The sequence below is a fragment of the Podarcis tiliguerta genome (assembly GCF_965153285.1).
Source record: "Podarcis tiliguerta genome assembly, chromosome: 8".
Classification (NCBI taxonomy): domain Eukaryota; kingdom Metazoa; phylum Chordata; class Lepidosauria; order Squamata; family Lacertidae; genus Podarcis; species Podarcis tiliguerta.
The window spans coordinates 40,654,849-40,678,638 of record NC_139541.1 but is presented as its reverse complement, the minus strand read 5'-3'; the positions used below and the strand labels follow the sequence as shown (position 1 = coordinate 40,678,638).

General features: G+C 49.1%; 3 protein-coding genes and 1 long non-coding RNA gene across 6 annotated transcripts; 2 read left to right on the top strand and 2 right to left on the bottom strand.

The window, feature by feature from the left end:
* Positions 1-123: 123 nt before the first annotated feature.
* On the bottom strand, positions 124-2,984 carry NIP7 (nucleolar pre-rRNA processing protein NIP7). Its single transcript, XM_083452355.1, has 5 exons — positions 2,824-2,984; positions 2,062-2,148; positions 1,178-1,316; positions 608-748; positions 124-492 (listed from the first exon to the last, which is right to left on the bottom strand). The coding sequence occupies exons 1-5, from the start codon at positions 2,877-2,879 to the stop codon at positions 373-375; spliced, it is 543 nt and encodes a 180-aa protein (XP_083308481.1). The 5' UTR covers positions 2,880-2,984; the 3' UTR covers positions 124-372.
* A 10-nt stretch (positions 2,985-2,994) lies between these two features.
* COG8 (component of oligomeric golgi complex 8) lies at positions 2,995-11,109 on the top strand. Of its 2 annotated transcripts, none has more exons than XM_083452334.1 (5): positions 2,995-3,584; positions 3,778-3,985; positions 4,960-5,793; positions 6,444-6,612; positions 6,913-7,433. In XM_083452334.1, exons 1-5 carry the CDS (start codon positions 3,232-3,234, stop codon positions 7,194-7,196), a joined length of 1,848 nt encoding a protein of 615 aa, XP_083308460.1. In that variant the 5' UTR covers positions 2,995-3,231; the 3' UTR covers positions 7,197-7,433. The 2 variants fall into 2 exon arrangements, with proteins under 2 accessions (XP_083308460.1, XP_083308461.1); XM_083452335.1 differs by lacking the exon at positions 6,913-7,433 and adding an exon at positions 10,818-11,109 and having other exon boundaries at positions 3,154-3,584.
* A 904-nt stretch (positions 11,110-12,013) lies between these two features.
* On the bottom strand, positions 12,014-21,263 carry VPS4A (vacuolar protein sorting 4 homolog A). Of its 2 annotated transcripts, none has more exons than XM_083452345.1 (11): positions 20,978-21,263; positions 18,658-18,769; positions 17,696-17,843; positions 16,991-17,052; positions 16,698-16,817; positions 16,457-16,613; positions 15,918-16,066; positions 15,713-15,794; positions 14,811-15,030; positions 13,917-14,057; positions 12,014-13,675 (listed from the first exon to the last, which is right to left on the bottom strand). In XM_083452345.1, the coding sequence occupies exons 1-11, from the start codon at positions 20,996-20,998 to the stop codon at positions 13,574-13,576; spliced, it is 1,314 nt and encodes a 437-aa protein (XP_083308471.1). In that variant the 5' UTR covers positions 20,999-21,263; the 3' UTR covers positions 12,014-13,573. The 2 variants fall into 2 exon arrangements, with proteins under 2 accessions (XP_083308471.1, XP_083308472.1); XM_083452346.1 differs by lacking the exon at positions 20,978-21,263 and adding an exon at positions 20,738-20,849.
* Positions 20,791-22,789, top strand: LOC310682999. The gene is made up of 2 exons (XR_014514239.1): positions 20,791-20,893; positions 22,656-22,789. It is a non-coding gene; the product is annotated as an uncharacterized lncRNA (long non-coding RNA).
* The last annotated feature ends 1,001 nt before the right edge of the window (positions 22,790-23,790 follow it).

Sequence of the window (23,790 nt, the reverse complement as noted above, 5' to 3'; positions counted from 1 at the left end):
CTAGCTTTTGGTTCTCCATGGCTTTGTAAAACACCCCTGGTTCCCCAGCCCCAAAGCCCAGGGCAAAATAAAAGAGGCTTTAATGTAATCAGTTCCCTGAACACCAGATGAATCAAGACAATGAAAGGATAAAAATGAAATAGCTTTACTGTGTCAGAATTGTAGCTGTGTCCCTAGAACTGCCAGGCCTGCAGCTACATCCCAAAGTTTTGTAACTCATCTACAGTCTCACTGTGGCCATCAGGAGGTAGCCACATCAGGAGGTAGAAGTTGCGCTTTCCACAGTCTGCATGAAAAGGGGCACAGGCTGGTTGAAAGCCTGCAGCTTCTATCTGAGGGAAAGTCAGTCTCTGGGGCTTTCTGCCCTGCCATTTATGTCAGCGTCTCTTCATGCCGTATGTATTCTCCAATATCCGCTTGGTGAAAAACCACGATCGCCATGGGGTCCACTTTCCGGCACTCCTGGGTGGACTTGGCTGCCACTCCAAAGCCCTAAGAAGGTCAATTGGAACAAGGAAGGCATTAAGACCTTGGAGGGGCATTGTCTTAACTTCAAATTCACTCGGGTCCAACCATCCAACCCACCCACCCACCAGGTGTCACTCACCAGGGGGACGTCAGCCATGGAATATACCACCACACCCTGGTACTGGGCAGTGCTCTCTGTGATGCGCCCCAAGCCAGACTTCAGTATGTGGTTCCCATAAAGGAAGGACTGCTCTGCCCCAGGCTTCACCCACACTTTGTACTGCATGAGAAAAAAAATGAGAGATATCCTCTTTGAGTTACATTAAATGTACCACTACACGGGTTCCCTTTCTTGTCCTCCTTAGATTAGCACAAGGGAAAAAAATACCCTCCTTCCCAATAAACAGCTAGCAGGTCCCCACCCCACACAGCACTACAGGTGTTTTGACATTTTTGGTAGGCTAGGTAAAGATAAAGGGACCCCTGACCGTTAGGTCCAATTGCAGACGTCTCTGGGGTTGCAGTACTCATCTCGCTTCATTGGCCGAGGGAGCCGGCGTACAGCTTCCGGGTCATGTGGTCAGCATGACTAAACCACTTCTGGCGAAACCAGAGCAGCATGGAAATGCCATTTACCTTCCCACCAGAGCGGTACCTATTTTGGTAGGATAGTGCCCCTCAAATAAATGGTCCTCTGTGCCATCTTTACCTTGGCGTACGGAGCAAGGTAATCGAGGGCAGTGATGTGGAGTCGGAACTTCTGGCTCTTGGTGAACTTTCCAAAGCAGGTGCCGAGAGATACCAGATTCTCCCGGGGGATGTTTGTAGCAAGCTTCAGAATCTTCTCACTGAGAAACAGAAAGCAAAGACTTATCATTAGGACTCGGTCTCTCCAGATTCAGAAGCTCCAAAGTCACCATCAGAGCATCACTGAACCAAGAGCATCACTCCAAGTACCTGCAGCCAATATTGTGGCTTTTTGATCATATGCTTCCATAGGGGAGAGGAGAAGCTTTAAGGTACCTAAACCAAATTGGGGATACTGAGATGATGGAAAGGCAGGTTTGGGGATTTAATCCAAGCAACCCTAAAACAAGAAAGACGTTATAGCCACTCCTGGTCCCCAAATACAATGTGGTGCACTTGCACTGGAAGTGATAAAATGTGCCAAAAACTGGATCAGACAAGACGGGAGCTCAGAGTTAAATTATGAGACCAAGTCCCTCCTCTCTGTCCTTCATTTGCATATGAAAGACTCCATGAGTACAGCTTCCCTTAGTTCAGTTCTGCTCCTTTTACATCTTTTGCTCTTCTGCTGCTAAAAACACAAGGGAAACAAGATCTCTTTCCCAGCACCTTGCAGCTCTGCAGTGAAAACAAGCAGCATCTTACAAAAGAAAACAGGCCCTTTCCTTTTCCCCATAGATGCCTCTACTCTTCTCCCCACCCACAAAGACGTGGGTACATTCTGGAAGAGGAAGAGAGCCTTACACATGTTCAAAGATCCATCCTTTTATTTTTACTTAATGTGTGTTATGGATGAAGGTGTTAAAATTAATAACATGCCCCAGGGTGAATGTAGGGCCTCCTCACCTGAGGTAATAGACACGGTCCTTGTGCAGGCGGAAGCAGTAGGCACCATCTGGCCGGTCAACCAGGAGCTGGATGTTCTCACCAATACTTAAAAAGGTTGGAACAAAGAGACACACTGTCAGCCAGTCCCCAGAAAGCATGAGAACAGCCCTCTTACGCTAGATTTGAGCAAATGCCCAATTAGTTCAGCCTCCTCCTCCTGGCAAAAGCAAGTCAAATGCCTGCAGGGAGCCAGCAAGCAGGGGTGGAGAACAGCAGCCATTTCTAAGACATCCTTCCCCTGTATATGAAGACTTCAATTTTAAACTATTATACTGACTTCCCTATAATCCCTGTAATTATTTTTCTGCATTAAACACGACCCATCTAGTTCTCCTGCTGTTGTCTCCCAGCTAGTGGTATTCCGTGGAAGATTAAGAAGAGCTATTCCACACTGGTACAGTCTGTATGGGAAGATGGGTGCCCCCTTCCTCGCAACAGAGCATGGGTTGCTGCCTGCCTATAATGTTGTGATTCTCTACATCCATTGGGGTGGGCTAGAGGACCTATGCGGGATCTTCCACCGCTATGGTTCAATGACGCTTCCATTTTACTTTCTGGGCCAACAGCAAGAGACAGACTTCCCCTCCTTCACTGATTTCTCTAATTCCCTCTGTCCATTGGGTGGGGATCCGGGTATCTTGTGTCAGTGAGTTCCATGGGTTAATCATAAACCCTAATGAACCCAGAGAACACAAATGCCACCACAGCCACCCCGCTTACTATTTGGAGAGCTTCTCGAAGAGCGCACGCGTTTCTTCCTCCGTGAGGGGCCGCATCGCACCTTCCGAGACAGACGCCGGAGACCCGCGTGGTTCCAATTCAAGGAAGCCTCGGATCAAAGACGTGAAACGGAAGTTGCAACATCAAACTACGTTCGGATGTCCTACACTCATAGGCTCTTCCCTTTCTAGGCTGACGCACAGAAATATGTCTATGGTCACAATAGAGTGCAAGTGATCTTCATGTCGGAGCGTCGTTGCGTGACCTCCTGGTTACGTCATACGAACACAGAGGTTTCGGGCAGAGCGGCACCCGGATCTGCCACGGAGGACTAGCCTCTGCCTCTGGCTAGCGCGGCCTCCCGGTTGCCATAGCGATCACTTCCTGGTCCACGTCGAGGGAGGCCCGATGGCGGCCCAGGAGCCTTCGGCGGACCTAGAGGAAGCGAGCCTGCTGGCATGGCTTTTCCGCGGGGCGACCTCGCCACTGCCTCCGCCCCTGGCGGCGGGGGACGCGGAGCTGGCGACATACCTGTCGGCGCTGGCGGGCCTGGGCCTGGAGGCCTTGCGGAGGGAACCCGGCCGGTTGGCGGAGGAACGAGCACAGCTCGGGGCGCAGACGCGGGCCTTGGCCTTCGCCCACTACAAGACCTTCATCCGCTCCGCCGAATGCACCGCTGAGACGCGTCGCGGCTTCGGTGGCATCGAGCAGGGCCTCGACCGCCTCTTGGGCCGCCTCCCACCCTTCGCCGAGGCCTGCCGGTGAGCAGGAGGAGTTTGAGGCCAAGGCTGCCGCCACACTCCTTTTGGGGGCAGGAATAATCCTGGGGCGCCCCACCGTTAACTTATGGAACTCACTGCCATTGGAATGGGTGGGTTAGAGGGGGCTGGCTGGCTTCCCCTTTTGCTTTTCCTGGCCTAACCTGCTTTCTTCTTCTTTTGCTCCTGCCTCCAGGAACTTCATGCAGGAGGCTGAACAGATCGCCCAGAACCGCCGTATGAACAGCCTGACCCTGAACCTCCACACAGAGATCCTGGAAGTGCTGGAGATCCCCCAGCTGATGGACACCTGCGTCCGGAACAGTTACTATGAGGAGGCCCTGGAGCTGGTGTCCTACGTCCGCCGCCTTGAGAAGAAGCACGCCACCATCCCTGTCATCCAGGTGCAGACATGTTCTGAGCCTGGCAGGTGCCAGAGCTGCCTTAAGCCATACGATGATAGTAGGTCCCAGCCATTTGCTACTAGAGTTTCAGGACCTGAGCAAAAGCTTAGTGAAGAAAGGCATCTCCAACCCTTTGCATTTGTTTTCTCTGCCTTGGCTCACAGAGTCAGAGGTGGGGTGGCTTCTGTTCTGGTTTCCTAAGTTTGATCCAGGTTGTTTGACTGCCTAAGGGTACCTGAGGCCCACAATCCTGGACCATCATGAGCTGTCTTGTTCTGTTTGTAGAAGCCAGAAAATTTCTGGATTTGAGGCTTCTTCTCTTGTTGCTTTTTTCCTTGACTAAGTGCTTATGTTGCTTATTGCAGCCTGGGTTTGTGCATGTGCTGTAGTGATCTATTTCTTTGACTTTCAACAAGAGCAGGATACAAGCCACTGATCTCTTAAGTGCAATCTGCAAAGCAGGGATAGATAGAAGATAGACCACACCCCATCACTGACTAATGACTCTTGGTGAATGTCTAATTTGCTAGTTGCAGGGATTCTTGTACAGAAAGCTGAGATGAGGCAGGCCCTGTTCTGATCCAGTAAAGCCCTTCTTCTATCTGCAAAGAAGAATGCATTCTTAAGGTCACAACACTTTATTTATTTACCATGTTTATATCCCACTCTTCCTCCCAAAGGAACTCAGGATAACAGCAAGTTAGATCTCTTTAAAAGTTCCCAAAAGTACACATCATTATAACATGCAGTTACCTCATACCAGGTTGGACTGTGCACTAAGCCCAATATTGTCTACTTTGGCAGCCAGAGTATATCTAGTATATCAAGCAGGTATATCTACCAGTGACCTGTAGACCCTTTCTTAAGTGATCACATGGACTCTAGTGAAAATAAAATAGTTTGTGCAGTATTGAGATCAGCTTGGTTTGGGTACCATGGGTAACAGTTTATTTTGTCTCTCTTCTCCTTCCTAGGGCATAGTGGCAGAGGTGCGCCAGTCCACACAGCTCATGCTTACGCAGCTGATCCAGCAGCTTCGCACCAACATTCAGCTGCCAGCCTGCTTGCGCATCATTGGCTACCTTCGCTGCATGGATGTCTTCACTGAGGCTGAGCTACGAATTACTTTCCTGCAGGCACGGGACATCTGGCTACGTTCTATCCTTGCTGCTGTTCCTGGTGACGACCCCTATGTGCATATTACCAAGACCATTGAGGCCTGCCGCGTGCACCTCTTTGACATTGTCACGCAGTACCGTGCCATTTTTGCTGACGAGGAGCCGCTGGTGCCTCCCCCTGGGCAGGACACCCTCAATGAAAGTGCCATCTTCCATGGGTGGGTCCTGCAGAAGGTCTCCCAGTTCCTGCTGGTGCTTGAGCGTGACTTGCAGCGTGGTGTGGGCAGCCGCCTGGACTCCCTGCTGGGCCAGTGCATGTACTTTGGCCTCTCGTTCAGCCGTGTTGGAGCGGACTTCCGGGGCTTGCTCATCCCCATATTTCAGCGGGTGGCACTGGTCACCTTCAAGAGAGCCATGCAGGAAGCTGTGAACAAATTCCAGGAGGAGATGAACTCCTACACGCTAATCTCTGTGCCGACTGCCTTGGGCAGCAGCAGCAGCACCATCCCTGTAGCAGTGGCTCCTTCTGCCCAGCCAGGCACCCTCCAGCCCCCCATGGTGCTGCTAGATTTCCCACCACTCGCCTGCTTCCTCAACAACATCCTAGTAGCCTTCAACGACCTGCGCCTCTGCTGCCCTGTGGCTCTTGCCCCAGACGTGGCGGCTACCCTGGAGGATGCACTTGGCCAGGTGGGGCTCTTTGTTGCTCATGTGCACCAAGAGGCTGGATTAAAAATACTCCAGATGTCTAGGTGACAGGACAGAAATTTGCTAGCAGCAGAGTTTTAGCTGCTTGCAGCCTTATCTTTAGTTATACTCCTTGGAGTTTCCTAGCCCTTTTCAGCAACTTGGCAGGTCATGTTTGTGAGTTTATGCTTGTTCCCTCTGATGTTGCTGCTGTCTGTCTGTTCAGGGATGGGCCTCTGGCTTATTTCAAGAAGCCCTTTGCAAGCAGCCAGTTCAGGCATCTGACAACAGCAATCAGTGCTTGCTTTGGGTGGGCTGGAAGAGAGGAGAGAGAGAAAGTGGTTGACCTCGCCTGTTTTGGCTACTGAACCTGCTCACCACTAGCTCTAACCCCACCCATAGTCAGCAAATGGCCCCTGCTGGATTGCCTGCCAGGAGACTGTGGCACTTGAGAGATCAAAGTTTCTTAGTCCCTGTTCTATAAGGTAGTATGTGACATCTTGTCACTCAGCTTCTGGGTGTGTCCCAGACCGATTAGCTGGGCTTTTATTTTGACCATTTGATGAGGCTAGCATGCTGAGTAATACTGCAGTCCCTTCCTTCCACTTGGACACCAAACCAAGAAATTATAGCTTCTCTTTTTCTCTTTGCAGGTGACAAAGGTCATTCTGGTTTTCCACCGGGCAGAGGCTGTGGCCTTCAGCAGCCGAGAGCAAGAGCTGTTCATTCACTTCTGCATGGCATTTCTGGAAGACTTGGTGCCCTACCTCAACCGTTGTCTGCAGCTCCTCTTCCCCCCAGCACAAATTGCACAGACTTTGGGTATGGCTACTTGAACTCTTTTGGTGGGGAAGGAGCTTGCAGCTGAGCCCTGGCCTGTGGTGGATGAGTGGCTTTTGCTTGTAACTTTGTGAACAGCACATTGGTGGGGTGGTGTTGGTTTGTGGTGGTCCTTGTAGGCTTGCAAGTCACTGAAATCGGTGCTCAACAGCTCAGGCTACTGCCAGGGGAAGGGAGAGAGAGAGAAGAGAATTGGCAGTAGTACAAGGAATGTTCTCTATCTTAGGGTTGATGTAAGATTTTAACTTCTCGTTTTAATATATTTTCTTTTTTTACTGCTAGGTGTTCCCCCAACACAGCTGCACAAATATGGCAATCTTGGCTGTGTGGATGAGCAGCTGATTCAGGAGCTCCTGGCCTCAGTCCTGCCGGAGAAAGAGACTGTCTATCCCTTGTCTGAGGAGAAAAGGCTGACTGAAGAAAGCCTAGCACCTCCTCCATTGGACTTGGAACTCCCTGATGCCAGGCAGGAAGCAGATCCCAGTGCCCCAGTCCCTGTTCTGGAAGCAGAAGAGAGCAGTGCAGCTTCTGGTGATGCCTTGCTGCTGAGTGCTCCTCTAGAATAGTTTTCACTGGATTTTGCCTGTTTTCCGGGGTTCCATGGTACTTGAACCTGACTGAGGAGAGACTCATTCCTGCGATGGGCAGGCACAGCAGGATGGTTTTGGGTTCAGCACTTCAAGGACAGACTGAGTTGAGCTTTCATTGCTCTGGTGGGAAGGAAGTTGGGTGTGGACACTGGGAGGAAGGAATTTTGGTGAAGGTGGATCAGGGTTTGAATAAACTTGATTGCTTGTTTGGTTCTCTGTGTTGTACCTCACTATGCTGTACTGTGAAGAGAGTGGGCCCCTGAATCTTCTCTCCTGAAGCTAGTTGCTTTAGGTATCAGTCGGTACCAGTTTTTTCTGGGCCTCCCCATTCACCAAAAATGCTCGTGTCATCCTTATCTTCCTCTCCTCTGGAATTGCCTGATGCCTTAAGCTGCAGAATAAAATGTGTCTCTGCCAGTTTTCCCTTGATGTCTCAGACTAGATATGAATTTCTTCTTTGGTAAGTTCAACTTGCTGAGTGCAGGAATCCCACTGTTCTTACCAACTGCTTTGGGTTGTAGCTGTCCTTCAGAAGAGGGTAATTACAGGAAGAGGAAACCTGCTAGCCAAGGCCAATATCATCTGCAGTTGAAGTCCAAGAAATGAGGTTTTAATATTATTATTATTATTATTATTATTATTATTAACAACAACAACAACAACAATAATAATAATAATAATAATAATGATTTATAAATGATTTATAAATGCTATAAGCTGCCACTCTGTTATAACATAGTAAAACATCAAACATTAAAAACTTCCCGATACAGGGCTGCTTTCAGATGTCTTCTAAAAGTTCTGTAGTTCTTTATCTCCTTGACATTTGAAGGGAGGGCATTCCACAGGGAGGCGAAGAGTTTAGATCCTGGTTTTTCTGAGCTTTAGTAGATGAGAAATAAGCAAATTTAAAACAACAGCTCCATCACCAGGGCAAGTTAAAATGGCTCAGGACAACAAGTGAGTGAGATTTTGAATGCTTCGAAATTCTCTCTTTTTTTGGGGGGGGGATATTAAGCAAAGTGGACAGGAGGCAGGGAGAGAAGGGTGGACTGTGTCTAGGAGTCCTAAAAAGGTAGCAGGTAAGTGTGAGGGAGTCTTAATTGGATTAAGTCTCTGCACAGAAAAGGCTAGAACAATTTTTGTCTAGATTGGTTGGAAGGATTCCCCCCCCCCCTCGCAGGTAGTTGAGGGGTGCATTTGTGGAAATGCAGCAAATATTCAGGGCTAACACTTGCTGGTGTTGACTTTAGCAGCAGGGCTGAGGTGAAGCAGATGAGCCTGAGGCAGCTGCACCAATGATATGATGGGGAAAACCTGTCACTTCAAGAGGGATCTTCTCCCCTTTGCTACACAACCGCATCCTCCTATGGAAAAAGCTGACTTAAAGCGTCTGCAAGTACCCCGCCTGCCACGGAGTGGTGCCGTTCTTTGTTTTGAGAACTACATTTCCCAGCATCCACGAGCACTTCCGGTTTCATCGCTTCGCGTGGTTTGTCAAGACAGGAAGGTGGGCGGCCCCATTGAAACTTGAGACTTGGAGTCAGGTAGGGCTGGTTGCGGGTGGGGGACCCACATTTTGAAACCCTCCTCGATGTTAAATTAAATTAGAACGAGCCTCCCTGCAAGTAAAAGCCCAGCAGCAGAGTTCTGGCGTTTTGCTGGTCAAGAGTGCATTGGGAGACCTGAGTTCAAGTCCTCCGCTCATTCCCATGATACTCACCGGATGACCTTGGACCCTTCATTCTCCCGCAGCATATCCCTACCTCACCGGGTTATTGGGAGAATTAAAATATCGGTTGGAAGGAACCATGTGAGCTGCTTGGAGGGAAATAAATAGATGATGATAATATATACGACAAAGAGAGGTATCCAAAATTTAATTGGAAGGGGTACAGAACATTCCGCCTCCTCATTTTGCTCCTCAAATGTGGGCTGAGAGTTTTGGCAGAATCTTAGATCCTTTCTGTATTGCTTTTGCAGAGAAACCTGCTTTTTCTATTTCTGCAGTCACAGGAGCACAGGAAAATGCCATACGGAGTAGACAGATCCTTGGTCCATCTAGCTCAGTACTGGCTATGCTGATGGGCAGTAGCTCTCCAGGGTTTCCTATCAGGTCTCTGTGTGTCTCTTCCAGCCCTTACTTGGAGACACTGCTGGGTAGTGAACCTGGGACCATGCAGAAGCCAAGCGGATGCTCTGCCCGAGCTCCAGCTTCCAGCCCTTCCCCTCCCAGTGATCTTAGCTAGGCCACCCTTTGACTCGAGACCCTTGGGAGTGTTTGCACCTGTTGTCTTTGCATTATTTTTATTTTCTCATCTTATTTTTATTTTATTTGTTCTTTGGGCAGATGGCTTTGTGGCTGAAGCACAATTATGGCAGTTTGTAGACTAAGGCCTGGCTTGGCCTGGATGCTGGACAGCCTCCTTTGGAACAGAGCTTTCCTGGCACCTTTACCATGCAGAAGTTGCAGCCGCACTTGTTCCTCTCCGGCAGAGAAGCAGCGCACCTATTGGCAATATCTGCGGCGCAAAGTCTTGAAACCTCCCACCCCACCCTACAGCCATGTCTGCCAGGTGGGGGACCCCATTCTGCGCTCCTTGGCTGCCCCCGTGGAGCCCTCACAGATTGCCAGTAGTGAGGTGCAGACCCTCATCCGTACTCTGGTTCGCGTGATGAGGAAAGAACAATGTGTGGGTCTCAGTGCTCCTCAAGTGGGTGTGCCACTCCAGATCTTTGTGGCGGAGTTCCCCGAGAAGCTCTTTCACGAGCACAGCCCCAGTATGCGCCAGGCTTGCCAGATGGCCCCCTTCCCCCTGCATGTGGTAGTGAATCCATCCATGAGGGTGCTGGACTCCCAACTGGTCTCTTTCCCGGAGGGCTGTAAAAGCATCAGTGGATTCTCTGCTTGCGTCGCCAGATACCAAGCCGTGGCAGTTTCCGGTAAGCTGGCAATGTTATTCCTTGTAGCTTTAACACACTTGGATGAGGTGTGAGTTTTGGAGCTGGTATAAGTGTGTGGCGAGCCTCAGGTGTTCAAACTTGGCTCTATGTTGATCTTATGAGGTGTTATTAATGCAAACGGGAATCTACATTATGCATTCCAATTGTGGGAACGTAGCTAAGTACAAACTCATGGCACCAAACAACTTCTTCCCACACTGCCTGTCAAAATGCGCATGTTTTTATGCCAAAGCTTTTCATCAGTAGCACACTCACATGTTGCTTTTCTGTTATTTGGTGTGACTGTGGACAGGAGGTGTAGCAAGCGACAATTTATGTATGAAAAATGGAATGGGGAGAGTGGGTGGGCATCACTTTCTCATGCTTACTTACGCTGTCCTGCTGTGGAATCTTTCATAAGTCTCACTTTTCTAATTTTTGACAGGACTGAGGGGCACAGCTGGTTTCAATAAGTACCAGCAAAAAGCAGGGACAGGTAGATATTCTCTGGGCACAGGGAGCCTGCACTGGGCCTACAGCTTGGGGAAAGTTCAGTCAGATATACATGTTCCTACAAGGGGAGTGATTCATTAAGGCATGACAGGACCCCAGAGCTGCATTTCTCACTGGAGTTCCTCTTTTTCCTTTCCCCAGGTCTGAATGAAGTTGGGGAGCAGTTTAGCTGGCCGGCAAGTGGCTGGGCAGCCCGCATCATCCAGCATGAGATGGACCATCTGCAGGGTGCGTTGTACATTGACAAGATGGACAGCAGGACTTTTGTGAATCTGCAGTGGGAGCAGCTAAATGAGTGAAGCAGGACTGGGCCCAGGGGGGCAGGGAAAGAGAGACCACTTTTTCTCTGCCTGCGTTCCTAAGTATGTCCAAACCAGTGAAAGGGACAATAGAAAGAGAAAGTGGACACTTCCAAGCTGAGGGGGTTCAATGATGTTTTTACTGTTTGTCATCTTTACTTTCCCTATTTGTGGCATGAGGAGTGGAAGCTGGGCACGTAAGCTGGACATAAGCATGCCCTTCTTTCCCCCACGTGGTGCTGCAGGAGTTGGGGGGGGATACTAAGAAAGCAGAAGCTGTTAAAGGGTTTCAACTACTGCATGGCATTCTCTTGGCCAGTGCACTGTACAGTACCTTGAAGGAAAATGGCTTTGTCCAATTTCAGCCAGTGGAAGCTCCAAACAGAGCCCCTCCAAACCAACCCTAAACAACTTGATCATCTACTAATGGGGCCTCTCTCCAGCTGCTCATTTGGGGTGGGGCAAAATTCAAGAAGAAAAAGCAATGAGATGGCCTTCTCTAACTTTTACCTTGACAAGTGAAGGTGAGCAAACACTTGTTAAAAGCAACAGACACCAACTAAAACTTCATAGCAATTCACAATAAAAAGGCACTGACCACCTCTTCACCTGTAATACCTCGCCATGTTTTACTTCACAACATAATACGTAACTGTATTTTAGTAATGTTTTAAGTTGTCTGTTTTTGCTTCAGTCTTCTGTACACCACTTACAGATATTTTTTAATAGATTAAGCAGTATAGAAATTAAACAATCAACTCACAAAATAAACCTCTTGATTTTAATAAAACCTCTTAAAGAGGTTTACAGATTAAATGCACCTACAACCACCTCCTAGCTAGCTAAATTGTGTACAGTGCTGCTGGCCTCAACGCTCTAGCACCTTCAGCTTGTAGGGATGTAGATTGCATCTGTGGTGTGGGAAGGAGATAAGACTAAGCAGAACAAAGGAGACTGCCTCTTCCTTCATCTCCTGTGGAGAAACTGTGAAACAAATTGTACCATTGTATGTTGCTTGTAAAAAATCAGCTGAATATATAAGAGACAAATAGTTCAACACTTTATTCTTCCATAAACTGTCCCTCCCCACACTGGAATCAACTCAAAATTATGTACACATGACAAGAAAGGGGGCAGGGGGTGTACAGGCCATTAAACCCCTTGACAGTTAAGAGGTTCTCACAGCTATTCACTTGAATTTCTAGAGACCAAGAGCTCCCACCCTCCCCTACATGCCTTCCTCAGTAGTACTAAGACAAGAAGACTAAAGCACAGGAAAGTAGCTTTAGTGGCAGAGAAAGGTGGATTTGTTGAATTAGGAATCAGCAGTTACCTTCAGGGAAGCAAAAACCCTGCTATAAGTAGAAGCCTATGCTTGAGCATTGCCAGCCTCCTCCACTTGTGGCACAAGAGCCATTGCCTAGAGCCAATGGGGTGGAATAAATGAGTCCTTTGCCTCCCCATGGCATGGATTTTTTAAAAAGACACTCTAGAGCCCCAGATTGCAGCAGAGACACACCAGCAGAGGCCCAACCATGAGCAAAGGGGGGATTGGGGGGGGGCAAATCTCCCACCTGCTGCAGCTGCAAAGGCGGGAAACTCCATCTCCTTTGCAGGACTTTGCCAGCACCTGTGTGCTGACAGGTGCCCAATTTGCATTCCTTAGTACGTCATCTCTTGTGCCACAGCTGGAAGAGCAAAGACGTCATCCCTTTCTGAGAAGCAGCAGGCTTGCTGGGTTGAGCCACAGTGCCAGGATAAGGCTGAGGGGCTTGGAGCTGCAGCCCTCCTCATCCCTGTTCTGCTCCCCTTCTGCTTTTTTTGTGCCACACATGCGAAACGTTACACAGCTGAAGGGCAACAAATTCTGCAGCAACACAGCATCCTGTGGGGCAGAGCACATTTTCAGATATCTTACCTCAAGCCATGCAACAGATCAGGCCTTGGCAAGGTAAGCTTCTTGGACAGCACTTCCAACATGAGTACCTCAACTCCAGGAGAGAGCTGAGCGTTAGTTAAGCCTTGGAGTGTATTTCTCACTGGGGGAGCTTCCTGCCACTTTGGCTGAGCCAGAAGAAGGCCACACTCTTCAAAGTTCAGCTCAAGCTTGGAAGTGCAGCATTTCAGATTTCAAGGAGTAAGCAATGGCCTTAGGTGAAGCCAGTTCGGTTTTCTCTTTGGGGTGGCACCAGGTGTTGCTTCCACAGGAGGTGGAAGGGGTCTCAGGAAAAAAGGGTTGCGGTATAGTGGAAGTTTCGGATTGTTTTTATTTGTATATAAACAAGCCAAGCAGCGTTAGAAGGGGGGAAATGAAAGAGCAACCATGAAGGCAGGGATGTCTGGATGGGGAAAAACCAGAGTGGGCTGGGCTCAGCCTTCTCCCCTTTGTGTCCATCTCCCAGAGTAGCAATGGAGGCTGTGTCACCTCATCCTCTTCTTTCCCCAGCCAAACAGGTGCCCCAAGCAGAGACAGATTCAGCAGTAAGCTGGATGCTAACCTCTGCTTGGCACAGTCCACTGTCAGCACAAAGGGCCTTGTCTACACACATGTCCGTGGTAAAATGCCCCCCATCACCGCTGCTCCTCATAGGCACAGCATTAGCCCTCCTGGCCAAAGTCTTCAGTGAACTTCTTCACCTTTAGCAGATCCTCTGCATTCACGGTGGGGCGGGTGGTGGCCAGTGAGCGCAGCATGTCCGACTGCAAAAACAGAATAGGACGTTCAGGGATGGGGTATACATGCATCCTGGTCACAAAAACCACAAAGGTTTTAGGAGCTGAAACTCCTCACAGTCATCTGGAAGGGGCATTTCCAAACCTGCAGCTGCCATCCAAACCTGCTTGGCGCACATCAGAGTTTGTATCAAATACACAGGAGAACAAGCCTGGGACTCAGAAAGAAGAGGGTCCAGGCAGGAAAAAGTCAGGGGACCTCACTCACCATGCAGACTATAGGCTCCAGAAGCTTGTCCCCAGGTACCTCCATCCATGTCATTTCAATAGCACCAGGATCTCCCGGGGAACAAGGGGTTAACAGATCATCTACCACCGTGCCAGGATTGGTGCGGGATGGTCCACGGACCTGCAATAAGGACCCAGACAGTGCACTGATATGGCAGATTCCTGGGGGGTGGGGGCAGGCTGAACACAAAACTTTTAGGTCCTGGTAGGACAGGTATAGTAGCAATGCAAGACAGAAGCAGGTGGAACAAAGAGTCAGTCCCCTGCAAGTACACTAGTCACTCTGTTTGGAAGGAACAGGTAGGCCATCCATCCAGCAACAGCCATCTGAATACTGCAGGGACACTTGTCAAGAGAGGCACAATGCCAGTCCCCAACACCACCTATTAATCCACAGCAACTGGAGAGTCAGAAGTCTCATCTGACCAAAAGGGTTTAATTTAATCCTCTCAAAAATATTAATGAAAGTTGCTGTGGCATTATTAAAGCAGAGGAATGCCTGGGAGCCCCTCAAAAACTGCTTGAGTATTCCCCCAAAACAAGAGCAGGACGTTCATGTAAAATAATAAGCACCAGGTACACAGAAGTGAAGAAGAACAAATACAAAGAGGCAAGTGCAGCTGCTGGGATATACTGGGTGAGGTAGGAAAGGAACCGGGGAGGAACAGCCTCTGCCTGCCCAGGGCTAGACAACAACGTCACATGACCCTGCCTGGGAAAGGAAGTGGAGCAGCTGAGTCCACTGAGAGGGTGGAATCTTCGGCTGCTTCACTCCCCAGCAGAAGCCTTGAAGCAACAAAAGGATGGGCCAAGCAAGGGGGATCTACCTTCCAGCCTGCCCTGGCGCAGCCCTTGTAGGAAATGCCGTCCTCACCTTTTTGAAGTGTGTGGCTGACTGCACCTTGCGGACAGGCTGCATGAGGGCATCGCGCACAATGATGCTGATGTCAGCCCCTGAATAGCCGTCAGTCTTCCGGGCTAATTCGTGGATGTTGGCTTCTGTCAGGCTGTGTGGCGTGTTGCCAAGGTGCAGCTTAAACATCTGAGCCCTGGCCGGCTCCTCAGGAAGCGGGATGTAAATACGTTTCTCAAACCTATGTGCAAATGCAAGCACACATGTGACAGTCCGTCCCCAAAGGGAGAGGGAAAAATTCGCTGCTTCCCCGCCTTCTTCCTACACCTACGAAGATTCTGCTTGAATGCAAGCATGTGGAGAGGTGAGATGAGGTGTATGGCAGCCTCCCCCCAGCCCCAAACTGATGGGCTATGTTGTGTCAGCTGAAAACATTACTATTTGCACAGACTTTTGATGAAGATTAGCATCCTTTGATCAGATTTTTAAAAAATACTGTTTTAAACATGTGTAGCTTGTTTGTTTGTTTAGATTTGTGTTATGTTTTGCTGACAGCATGCAGTTGTGGTCTGAGGAGACCCAGAGATCAGATCCGTACTCAGTCATAAAGCTCTCTGGGCCAGTCACTATCTGCTCAGCCTAAGCTCACAGGGTGACTGTGGGGATGGAACTGGGGGTGAGAAGAACCAAGAACACCCCCTTTGAAAGACAGGATATAAATGTAATAAAATTTAATATATTGCTGGTTTTAGTCCTGTTATAAGCCCCTGCAGACACTACAATGGATGAAACAGAAGTATTCCTCAACAAAATGGAAACAGCCCTTCAGACCTGGGTGCAGGGAGACCTCTTGCTGTTTTGGAGGCTACAAGACTGTCCATGTGGGCAGCAGGAGCCCCAGAAAAAACTGCAGCATCACCAACCTTCGCCGAATGGCAGCATCTAGCACCCAGGGGATATTGGTAGCACCCAGGACCAATGTGCCATCATTGTCATTCCCGACACCTGTCAAGAAAGAAAGCCACCAATTGTCAGTCCACACTGGGGAAGGCAGAGAGGCAAACCAGATGCTCCCCAGTGCAAAGACTCCTCTTGGGCAGTCTCTCTCCTGTCGCTCTGTCTACCCACCTTGCATTTGTACCAGGAACTCCGTCTTGATCCTGCGGGCTGCCTCACTCTCATTCTCATTGCGAGAGCCGCACAAAGAGTCCACTTCGTCAATGAAGATGATGGAAGGCTTATGCTGCCTGGCCAGCTCAAAGAGGTTCTTCACCAACCTAAAGGAAAAGGCACAGCAGAAAGCTCAGGGAAGGGCCATTGAAGGCCACTGGCACATTTGACAGGAACCATAAAATAAAGACTACAAACCAAGCCTGTGTCCAAACAACTGTGGCAAAATGCGGCAAATCTAAAGCCTTCCATAGACACCCATTTTGCACAGTTCTAGCCCCACCTCTACTGTCTCCCCACCCCAGATACTTTGGGGCACAGCCAATGGTCAGGGATTATGTGAGCTGGAGTTCAGCTTGGGTGGGTGGGGCAATAACCACCCCCATCATACCCTAATAGGAACATCTTATTCCACTCCATAGACCAAGCCCCACTCTCCTAAGTGAGAGAGATGGTTCTCTCCCTCCCCCACTTCCCCCATGGATTTTGTCACTCACTTTTCACTCTCCCCTAGCCACTTGGACATCAAGTCTGAAGAGGAGATGGAGAAGAAGGTGGAGTTGCTTGCTTCAGTTGCTACAGCCTTGGCCAGGTAAGACTTCCCAGTACCAGGAGGGCCAAAGAGGAGAATCCCTCGCCATGGAGTGCGCTTACCTGGGGCAAAGAGAGAGGAAATGGACTCATCCACCCCTCGCAACATTTGCATGCCCAGGGGGACAGAGGTGCCCAGATTCTCACCTGTGAATAAGTGAGGGAATTTGATGGGCAAGATGACCGCTTCCTTGAGGGCCTCTTTAGCGCCTTCCAGCCCAGCCACATCATTCCACCGCACGTTGGGCTTCTCCATCACAATGGCACCTGGAAGGGGAAAGCAATTTGCCCAATAGAGCCCACTTGACTCCCTCCCATCCTGCCAAGGAGGGGTGCATTAGACCCTCCTGACACTTCAAGCCCACCTTCAGAAAGCTGCACTTGTCTCTATAGAGCCAGCAACAAGCACAGGGACCAGGGGCTGCTCAGAACTGGCTTACCCATCAGCTGCTCTTGCAACTTCTTCTTCTCAGGATTGTCGCCCTCACTGTCGCTGTCACTCCTGAAGAGAGAGAGGCATCAAATGATATGGGGTGGGCAGTGCCATGAGGGGCAGGAGGACTCCCCAACTCATGCCTACTCCAACTGGTGCTTATTTGCAAAGTTTGCGTGGGGGGAGGATGAGCAACACAGAACCACCTCCTCAGAGAATCAGGTCTCTCCCAGTTCCCATCAGACACCTGGCCTCAACTACACATGAAATCAAAGAATATCCTCTCCACCTTCAAGACAGGACCAGCCACACATCCGTGTCACCTGCAACCCAACCCACAGTGCTCTTACCAGCAGGACCTGGGATCAAGCAAGAGCAGAACTATTCCTCCTATAGGAGGTTGCTGAGATTAAGGAAAGAATCGTTTGATGGATTTTCTCTTAGTTGATGATCTGATGCCATTCCCATGTTCTGGGGCAAGGCAGGACACTGAACCTCCCCTTCCTCTACCCTCTGAGATTTCATTTATTCTTGTATTAACTCCTAACCTAACTGTACCTAACTTATCTGCACTTGCATAAACACACAAAGACACAGAGCAAAGGGCAATGGAAGCAAGGCTGGGCTAACAGTGCCTCTATGACTTCCTCACCCAATCTCTTCCCCCCACCACCCACACCATACTTTGAGGAGCCAACCCTTTAAGCCATACCCCTTGCTGTCATTCTGGGCTTCTTTGACAGGCTTTTTGCTCTGCTTGTCCTTGGTCCGCAGATAATCCTTCAGCTTCTCAGCCCGGTCCAGGTACTGTGCACACTTTGCCCGGATGCTTTCCTTGGCCTTGTCACTGTGAGCATCATCTGCAAGGGCAACAGGCAGCAGTAAGGAAGAGCTTCCCTGGACAGCCTGCCCCCACCCAACTAGGGTTCCCTGCAGCAGCACTTTCCAGATTCAGTGGTGGGGAAACCAGCTTGGAGGCTCACTTATCCTAGATGCAAATTGCTCACAGTAGCTACCAGCTACTGACATGTCACAGAGAACTTTAAGTACATAAGAACAACCCTGATGGGCCATGCCAAGAAAATGTCCATATGGTCCAACATCCTGGTTCCCACACTGGCCAGCCAGTTGCCTCTGGGAGGCCCACAAGCAGGACTGGAAGGGAGCAGTCCTCTCCTACTGTTGCCCACAAAGAACTGGCACTCAGTAGCATATACTGCTTCTGTCCCTAGAGATTCCACAGGATCATCACAATAACTGACAACCATTGGTGGACACTTTTCATCCCCAGTGGCTTTGTTTAACTTTCATTTAAAACCGTCTAAACCAGCGGCTATCACCAAACCATGGCAGGGAATTCTAAATATGGATTATACCTCTAAACGAATAAGTCCTTCCTTTTGCCTCTCCTGCCAATCAGTTTCTCTGGAGCAATCCCTGAGCTCTAGCATTAAGAGAATGAGAAAACCTTACTTCTATCCACTTTCTCCACACCACTTTGTCTGCAGATTCCCTGACGTCATCACCCAACAAATGGGCTACAACCACAGAGCACTGAACAGCCGCACAGCAAGCAAAGCAAAGGAAGCTGCTGCTCTGAGCAAGGTCCTTCTAAGCCTTCCCAGTGTCATGTAAAAGCTCCCACTAAAACTCCCACCCCCAAGACAGACTCACACTTGATGGCATGAAGGAAGTACTCCACTGCATGCTGGTAGAGACGCAGAGCCTCTTCATAGTTCTTTGCTTTATCTTCCTCGGTGGCTTTTGTGACCAAATCAATGGCTTTCTGGAAAGCAAATGCCTGGCTCAAGTTTCATGGTGGCACATCAGAATCACAGCTAGAAAAATTCACAGCACTGGGAATTCCAGGAGGCTCTAAGTTTGGTACTAACCCCTAAGACTCTTAAATGTTTGCTGAGGCATAACCAAGAGACAGGAGAAAATGGTGCGACAAAGACTAAGTACCTATCTAAATATTTAAGGTGGGAGAGAGTTAGAAATTTAAGGCATGTGCCTTCTTCTACACATGTTTATTGTTCTTGCAAACTGGTGAGCAGTACTTTGTCATCAATTACACAGGGATTTAACCAGTCTGAGGACCATAAAGCAAGCAGTTACTGAGTAAGATAGAGATGGAGGCTCTGGGCCTTTGAAGAGGGGTTTGATTAAGATGCTAGGCCTTAGGAACCAAGCAAACAGGGTGGCCTGTCTGGATTTAAACCAGTCCAAATTCCACCACAAAGCAGCAGATTTTTATACAGTTGTGACTGCCAGCAGGTGGTATAAGGCATTGCCTGCGTGCCAGATGCTGCTGAGGTCACAAGGAGAATACCAGTCTCCTGCGCTGTTTTATAGTTTAGAACTGCTGCTGACCCCCAAAGGAGTTTGGGCAGGAATTGGTACTGCACAGCAGCTGCTGAAAGAGTCACCTTCCCACTGCAAAAAGGAAATGTGCTGGGTTTATTTACTATTACATCTATATCTCACTTTCCCCCCCAAGGAGCCCAAGATTGTGTACACATTCCCTCCTTGCCTATTTTATCCTCACAACAACCCTGTGAGGTAGACTAGGCTAAGAGTTGGTGACTGGCCCAAGGTCACTCAGTGAGCTTCATGGCCAAGTGTAGAATTGAACCCTGGTCTCCAGGTCTTAGACCAACACCCTAACCACCATACTACACAATGTCAATATTATGAGGAAGTGAATCTCACATAGGGGTGGCCTTGTGGACTGTTACCTCACCTGCTGAACATGTCACCTGGGAAAGAAAATCATCCAAGCCATAAAAGACAATAAAGTCTTGTGTGCTGCTTCTAACTCACTGTTCCTAAGGACTTCCCGGGTATACTACAGATACGTCTCCTGTTGATGCCTGAATAAGCTAACCAAACATGGTACTGAGCTCCTTTCAGTTCAATTTCATCTCCCACAAATGGTCTACGAACCACACCCTGGATGAAGCACCTCTCCCAATTTTGTCAGAATGTCCCAAGAATACTGTTTGATACCTCTGTGTCCTTAGGTTCTTCCCAGGAAGATATGTGCACCAGCACCTTCCTTACAGAACAAGGCAGCAGGATTTCCCTTGACAGAAAGTAGGGCCAGCCTGGAAACACCTGCCTGCTACCTAAAACCCTAGCTCTGCTCAGGACTGAGTGCATTTCAAAACTCTAGGTTTCAGAGATTTTCTAGCCCTGGAAAATACAACCTGTGATGCATCTTTTGATAGAGGGCAACTATCTTTCTATAAATGGTTATATAACAAAAACACGCAGAAAGCATATAGATCAGAGGGGTGGCAATTAGTTTAGGAAATAGGCACTGAAGTGTGTGCATCATTTTGATGACTTGTGATATATGCATGTAGACATGGGTTACGCCCAAGGCCTACTCAGAGTAAACCCATTGAAATCAATGGGCCTAAATGACATGCGCTGAGTAAGCCCAACACGTCTACTCTGAGTAGGACTAAAGTTGTGTGCCTTTCCTGGTCTTTGCCTCCTCTGAATAACTCACTCTGGCTTACAAACCAAGGCAGCTCCCCCAGACCCCGGTGGAGGCTCCAGGCTTCCCTCCCCACCTGCTCAGGTGTCCAGGAGGCCCCTTCTCTCTCCCTCCTCAGCAACAACACATTCAATTAGCAAACTCAAACGACCCTCCCCTTCTATTCCCCTCTCCGAGTGGATGAGAGCAACAACGTCCACGGACCAGATCTTTTGGGGAGCGAGCGGGGTTGCCCCCCCCCCTTATTACCAAAACAGGGGCCATTTTGGGAGGGGGGCGGGGGAAGAGTCCGAAGCTTCTGACCAAAAGACCCTCCGCTTCCCCTCAGCCCGGCTTCCTCTACCGCTTTGCCGCGGGGACCCCTCGGAGCGAGGGCTCCCTCCTCGCCCCTCAAGGCCCGCCCCGGTAGGCCCGGTAGGCCGCAAAGCCGGGGTTCGGCGTAGGCCGCAAGCCGGGGCGGAGCGCGAGGCAGCTCGGCGCGGCCGGTACCTGCAGGGCGGACGTTGTCATCGCATCTCCTCCCGCTGGGGCTGGGGCGGCGGCTGTTGCTGCTGCGGCTGCCGAGGCTGCTGGGCTTTGGTTCCCTCCTCCGGGCTCGTACGAGGCGGCCACCGGGAGCCCCGCTGAGGAGAGTCGGGCCGGTTTCTGGGCTGCCGCCTGCAGGCCGCACCGGGAACAGCAGCAGGCGAGGCGGAGGCGGAGAGGACGGGAAAGGGAGGCCCGAGGAACCGCGACGCCATTCAGGGGCGGGAGTGAGGAAGAGCCCGGAGGTGGTCCGCCCTTGTCCGCCTCCCACGAGCCCCTTTCTCAGGAGGCCGGGCCGGGCTCTCCCTTCTTCTCTTCAGCTTCCCAGTTGTCTTTGCTGCCCCCTCCTCAGGGGCTGAATAATGGCTGAGTTATGGCTGCATTATCAAATTTGCGGGGAATCTCCTTTTCTGACCTTTTGCTTAGAGTAGCAGGAAACAATAACACATATTGGGGGGGGGGGTAGTTTAGAGAAAAGGCCAGTAAAATGTGGTCGAAGTTTACAAATTTCTACAATTCATGAAGAAAGTAGCGAGAGAAAATTCTCCCTCTTTTATAACACTAGATAGACGAGCCCGTGGACAACCAATGAAGCTGAATAGTGGAAGATTCAGGGCGGGAAAAAGGAAGACTAAAGGGGTAGCTCGGTCGATAAAGCATGAGACTCTTAATCTCAGGGTGGTGGGTTCCAGCCCCATGTTGGGTACAAGGTTCCTGCACTGCAGGGATTTGGACTAGATGACTCTTGTGGTCCCTTTCCCATTCTGTTGACTCCCAAGTACTTTTTCATGCAGCATAGTTACAGAACTCACTCCCTAAGGAGCCAGTGATGGGAACCAACATGGATGGCTTTAAAATAGGAATAGACAAATGGATGAAGGAGAAGTTTATTGATGGCTATTAGCCACAGCGATGCTTCTGAATACCAGTTGCTGGAAACCACAGGAGAGGAGAACTGGTCCACAGGAGGGGAGATCTGGGTGGCTCCTGTGAGAAGATGCTGGAATGGAGCCATAGGCCTGATCCAGCAGGCTTTTCTTGTGTTTATTTACCCACGGTATTTATAATCCACACTTTCATAAAAACGTATCAAGGCAATATACAACACATAAGAGTAAAACAAGCAATAAATATTAAAAGAAACATAACTAAAAACAACAGTAGGTGGGTTGAAAAAATAAATTCATACAAGTCCTGCCTAAACAATGTAATTTTCTGAAGATGTCTGAAGGAAGGCAGGGATGGTTCCTGCCAAAATCAATCACGTTTGTAGCACTGTAAAACCTTTTAAATTTGGAACATTTCTTGACTTCATCAAAGTTGTGAAGGTGTGTGTGTATACAGAAGTTTTTGTGGACTAGAGACCATTCCATCAGATGAATGTATTAAATTTCTGTATTTGGGTTTTATATCTTTATTTTTCTGTGTTGTATTACTTTGAGGATTATTTTTATGCAGTATATTTTTAAAAACCAGTTGCTGGGAATTGCATGTGCAGAAAGTGCTCATGTGCTGTTTGTAGGCTTCCCCTAAAGGCATCTTGGCAGGGGGTTGGACTCGATGGCCCTTGTGGTCTCTTCCAACTCTATGATTCTGTTTGGTAATTGAGCTTTGCAAATCTTTCTTTTGCTTTTCCCTACAGGCAAATGCCTAGCAGTAGATGGATGTTAATTTGAGAGCCACTTTTCTCCTGCTGAAATACTTGAACAACATCAGTAGCACAAGTTGCCATTTCACAACCACTTTCAAGTTACTATAAATCCCATTCCAAACCAAGTTCCTGTGTTTTGGCTCAACATTTTAAACTTGCCAGTTTATTTTTAACTCTTGAGATATGTGAACATGGTTATGCTGATACTTTGTGTTTGGGGCACAAATAGTTTATTTTGGGGGTGGTTGCCTCATTGGGTTTAATGTACTTTGAAAAAGCGGAAGAATTAACAGACCTTTATTTCCTTTAGTGCCAAACTGAGGGAAACTGTGGCTTTGTGGTCTTGTTGCATTCAGGGCTTGAGCTACCAGGTGGAAACACCATGAAACTCGGAAACACTTGCTTCTGAATTACAAGTGCACAGATTTAGTTGGTGTTTGAAAACAAGGAGCCTAATATGACACAAGTCAGCACCTTATTAGAAGATGGTAGTGAACGCACTGGACCGTTGCCTTGCCTCAGTAATGGACTGGATGAGAACCAATTAACTGAAGCGCAATTCCACATAAGACTGAGGCACTTTTAGTGGATAGTCCCCTAGATTGGATGGCTGGGAGGTTGCCTGCTCTTGATGGGGTTACACTTCATCTGAAGGAGCAGGTATGTAGCTTGAGGGTACTTTTGCTGTCAGGTGAAGCTCAGGTGGCCTCAGTGGCATGGAGTGCTTTCCATCAGTTTCAGCTAGACAGGGATAGCTTAACTACTGTTGTATATGCTCTGGTAACCTTTAGGTTAGATTACTGCAATATGTTATATGTAGGGCTGCCTCTGAAGATGGTTCAGAAACTTCAACTGCTGTAGAACTTGGCAGTGAGGTTGCTCACTAAGGCAAATGGTTTGAGCATATTACACTGACCCTAGTTCGGCTGCACTGGCTGCCAATTAGCTTCCTGGCCTAATGCAATGTGCTGGTTTTGCCCTATAAAGCCTTAAATGTCTCAGGACCATAATACCTCAAGGACCGCCTCTTCCCATATGAACCTACCTAGATGCTGACATCTCCTGAGGCCCTTCTTTGCGTGCCTTCTCGATGAGAGGTCCAGATGGACATGAGCAGGCATTTTCT

Bases quoted from the DNA above. Each gene is read 5' to 3' on its own strand.
- COG8 (XM_083452334.1), top strand. From the start codon at position 3,232: ATGGCGGCCCAGGAGCCTTCGGCGGACCTAGAGGAAGCGAGCCTGCTG. The intron at 3,986-4,959 runs GTGCAGACATGT...TCTCCTTCCTAG, and splicing joins CCACCATCCCTGTCATCCAG to GGCATAGTGGCAGAGGTGCG. The intron at 5,794-6,443 runs GTGGGGCTCTTT...TTCTCTTTGCAG, and splicing joins TGGAGGATGCACTTGGCCAG to GTGACAAAGGTCATTCTGGT.
- VPS4A (XM_083452345.1), bottom strand. From the start codon at position 20,998: ATGACAACGTCCGCCCTGCAG. The intron at 17,053-17,695 runs GTATGGCTTAAA...CTCTCTCTTCAG, and splicing joins GCCCAGAATGACAGCAAGGG to GAGTGACAGCGACAGTGAGG. The intron at 16,614-16,697 runs GTGAGAATCTGG...TCTTTGCCCCAG, and splicing joins ATTCCCTCACTTATTCACAG to GTAAGCGCACTCCATGGCGA.
- NIP7 (XM_083452355.1), bottom strand. From the start codon at position 2,879: ATGCGGCCCCTCACGGAGGAAGAAACGCGTGCGCTCTTCGAGAAGCTC. The intron at 2,149-2,823 runs GTAAGCGGGGTG...AACCTTTTTAAG, and splicing joins TTCGAGAAGCTCTCCAAATA to TATTGGTGAGAACATCCAGC. The intron at 1,317-2,061 runs GTGAGGAGGCCC...TCTGTTTCTCAG, and splicing joins GACCGTGTCTATTACCTCAG to TGAGAAGATTCTGAAGCTTG.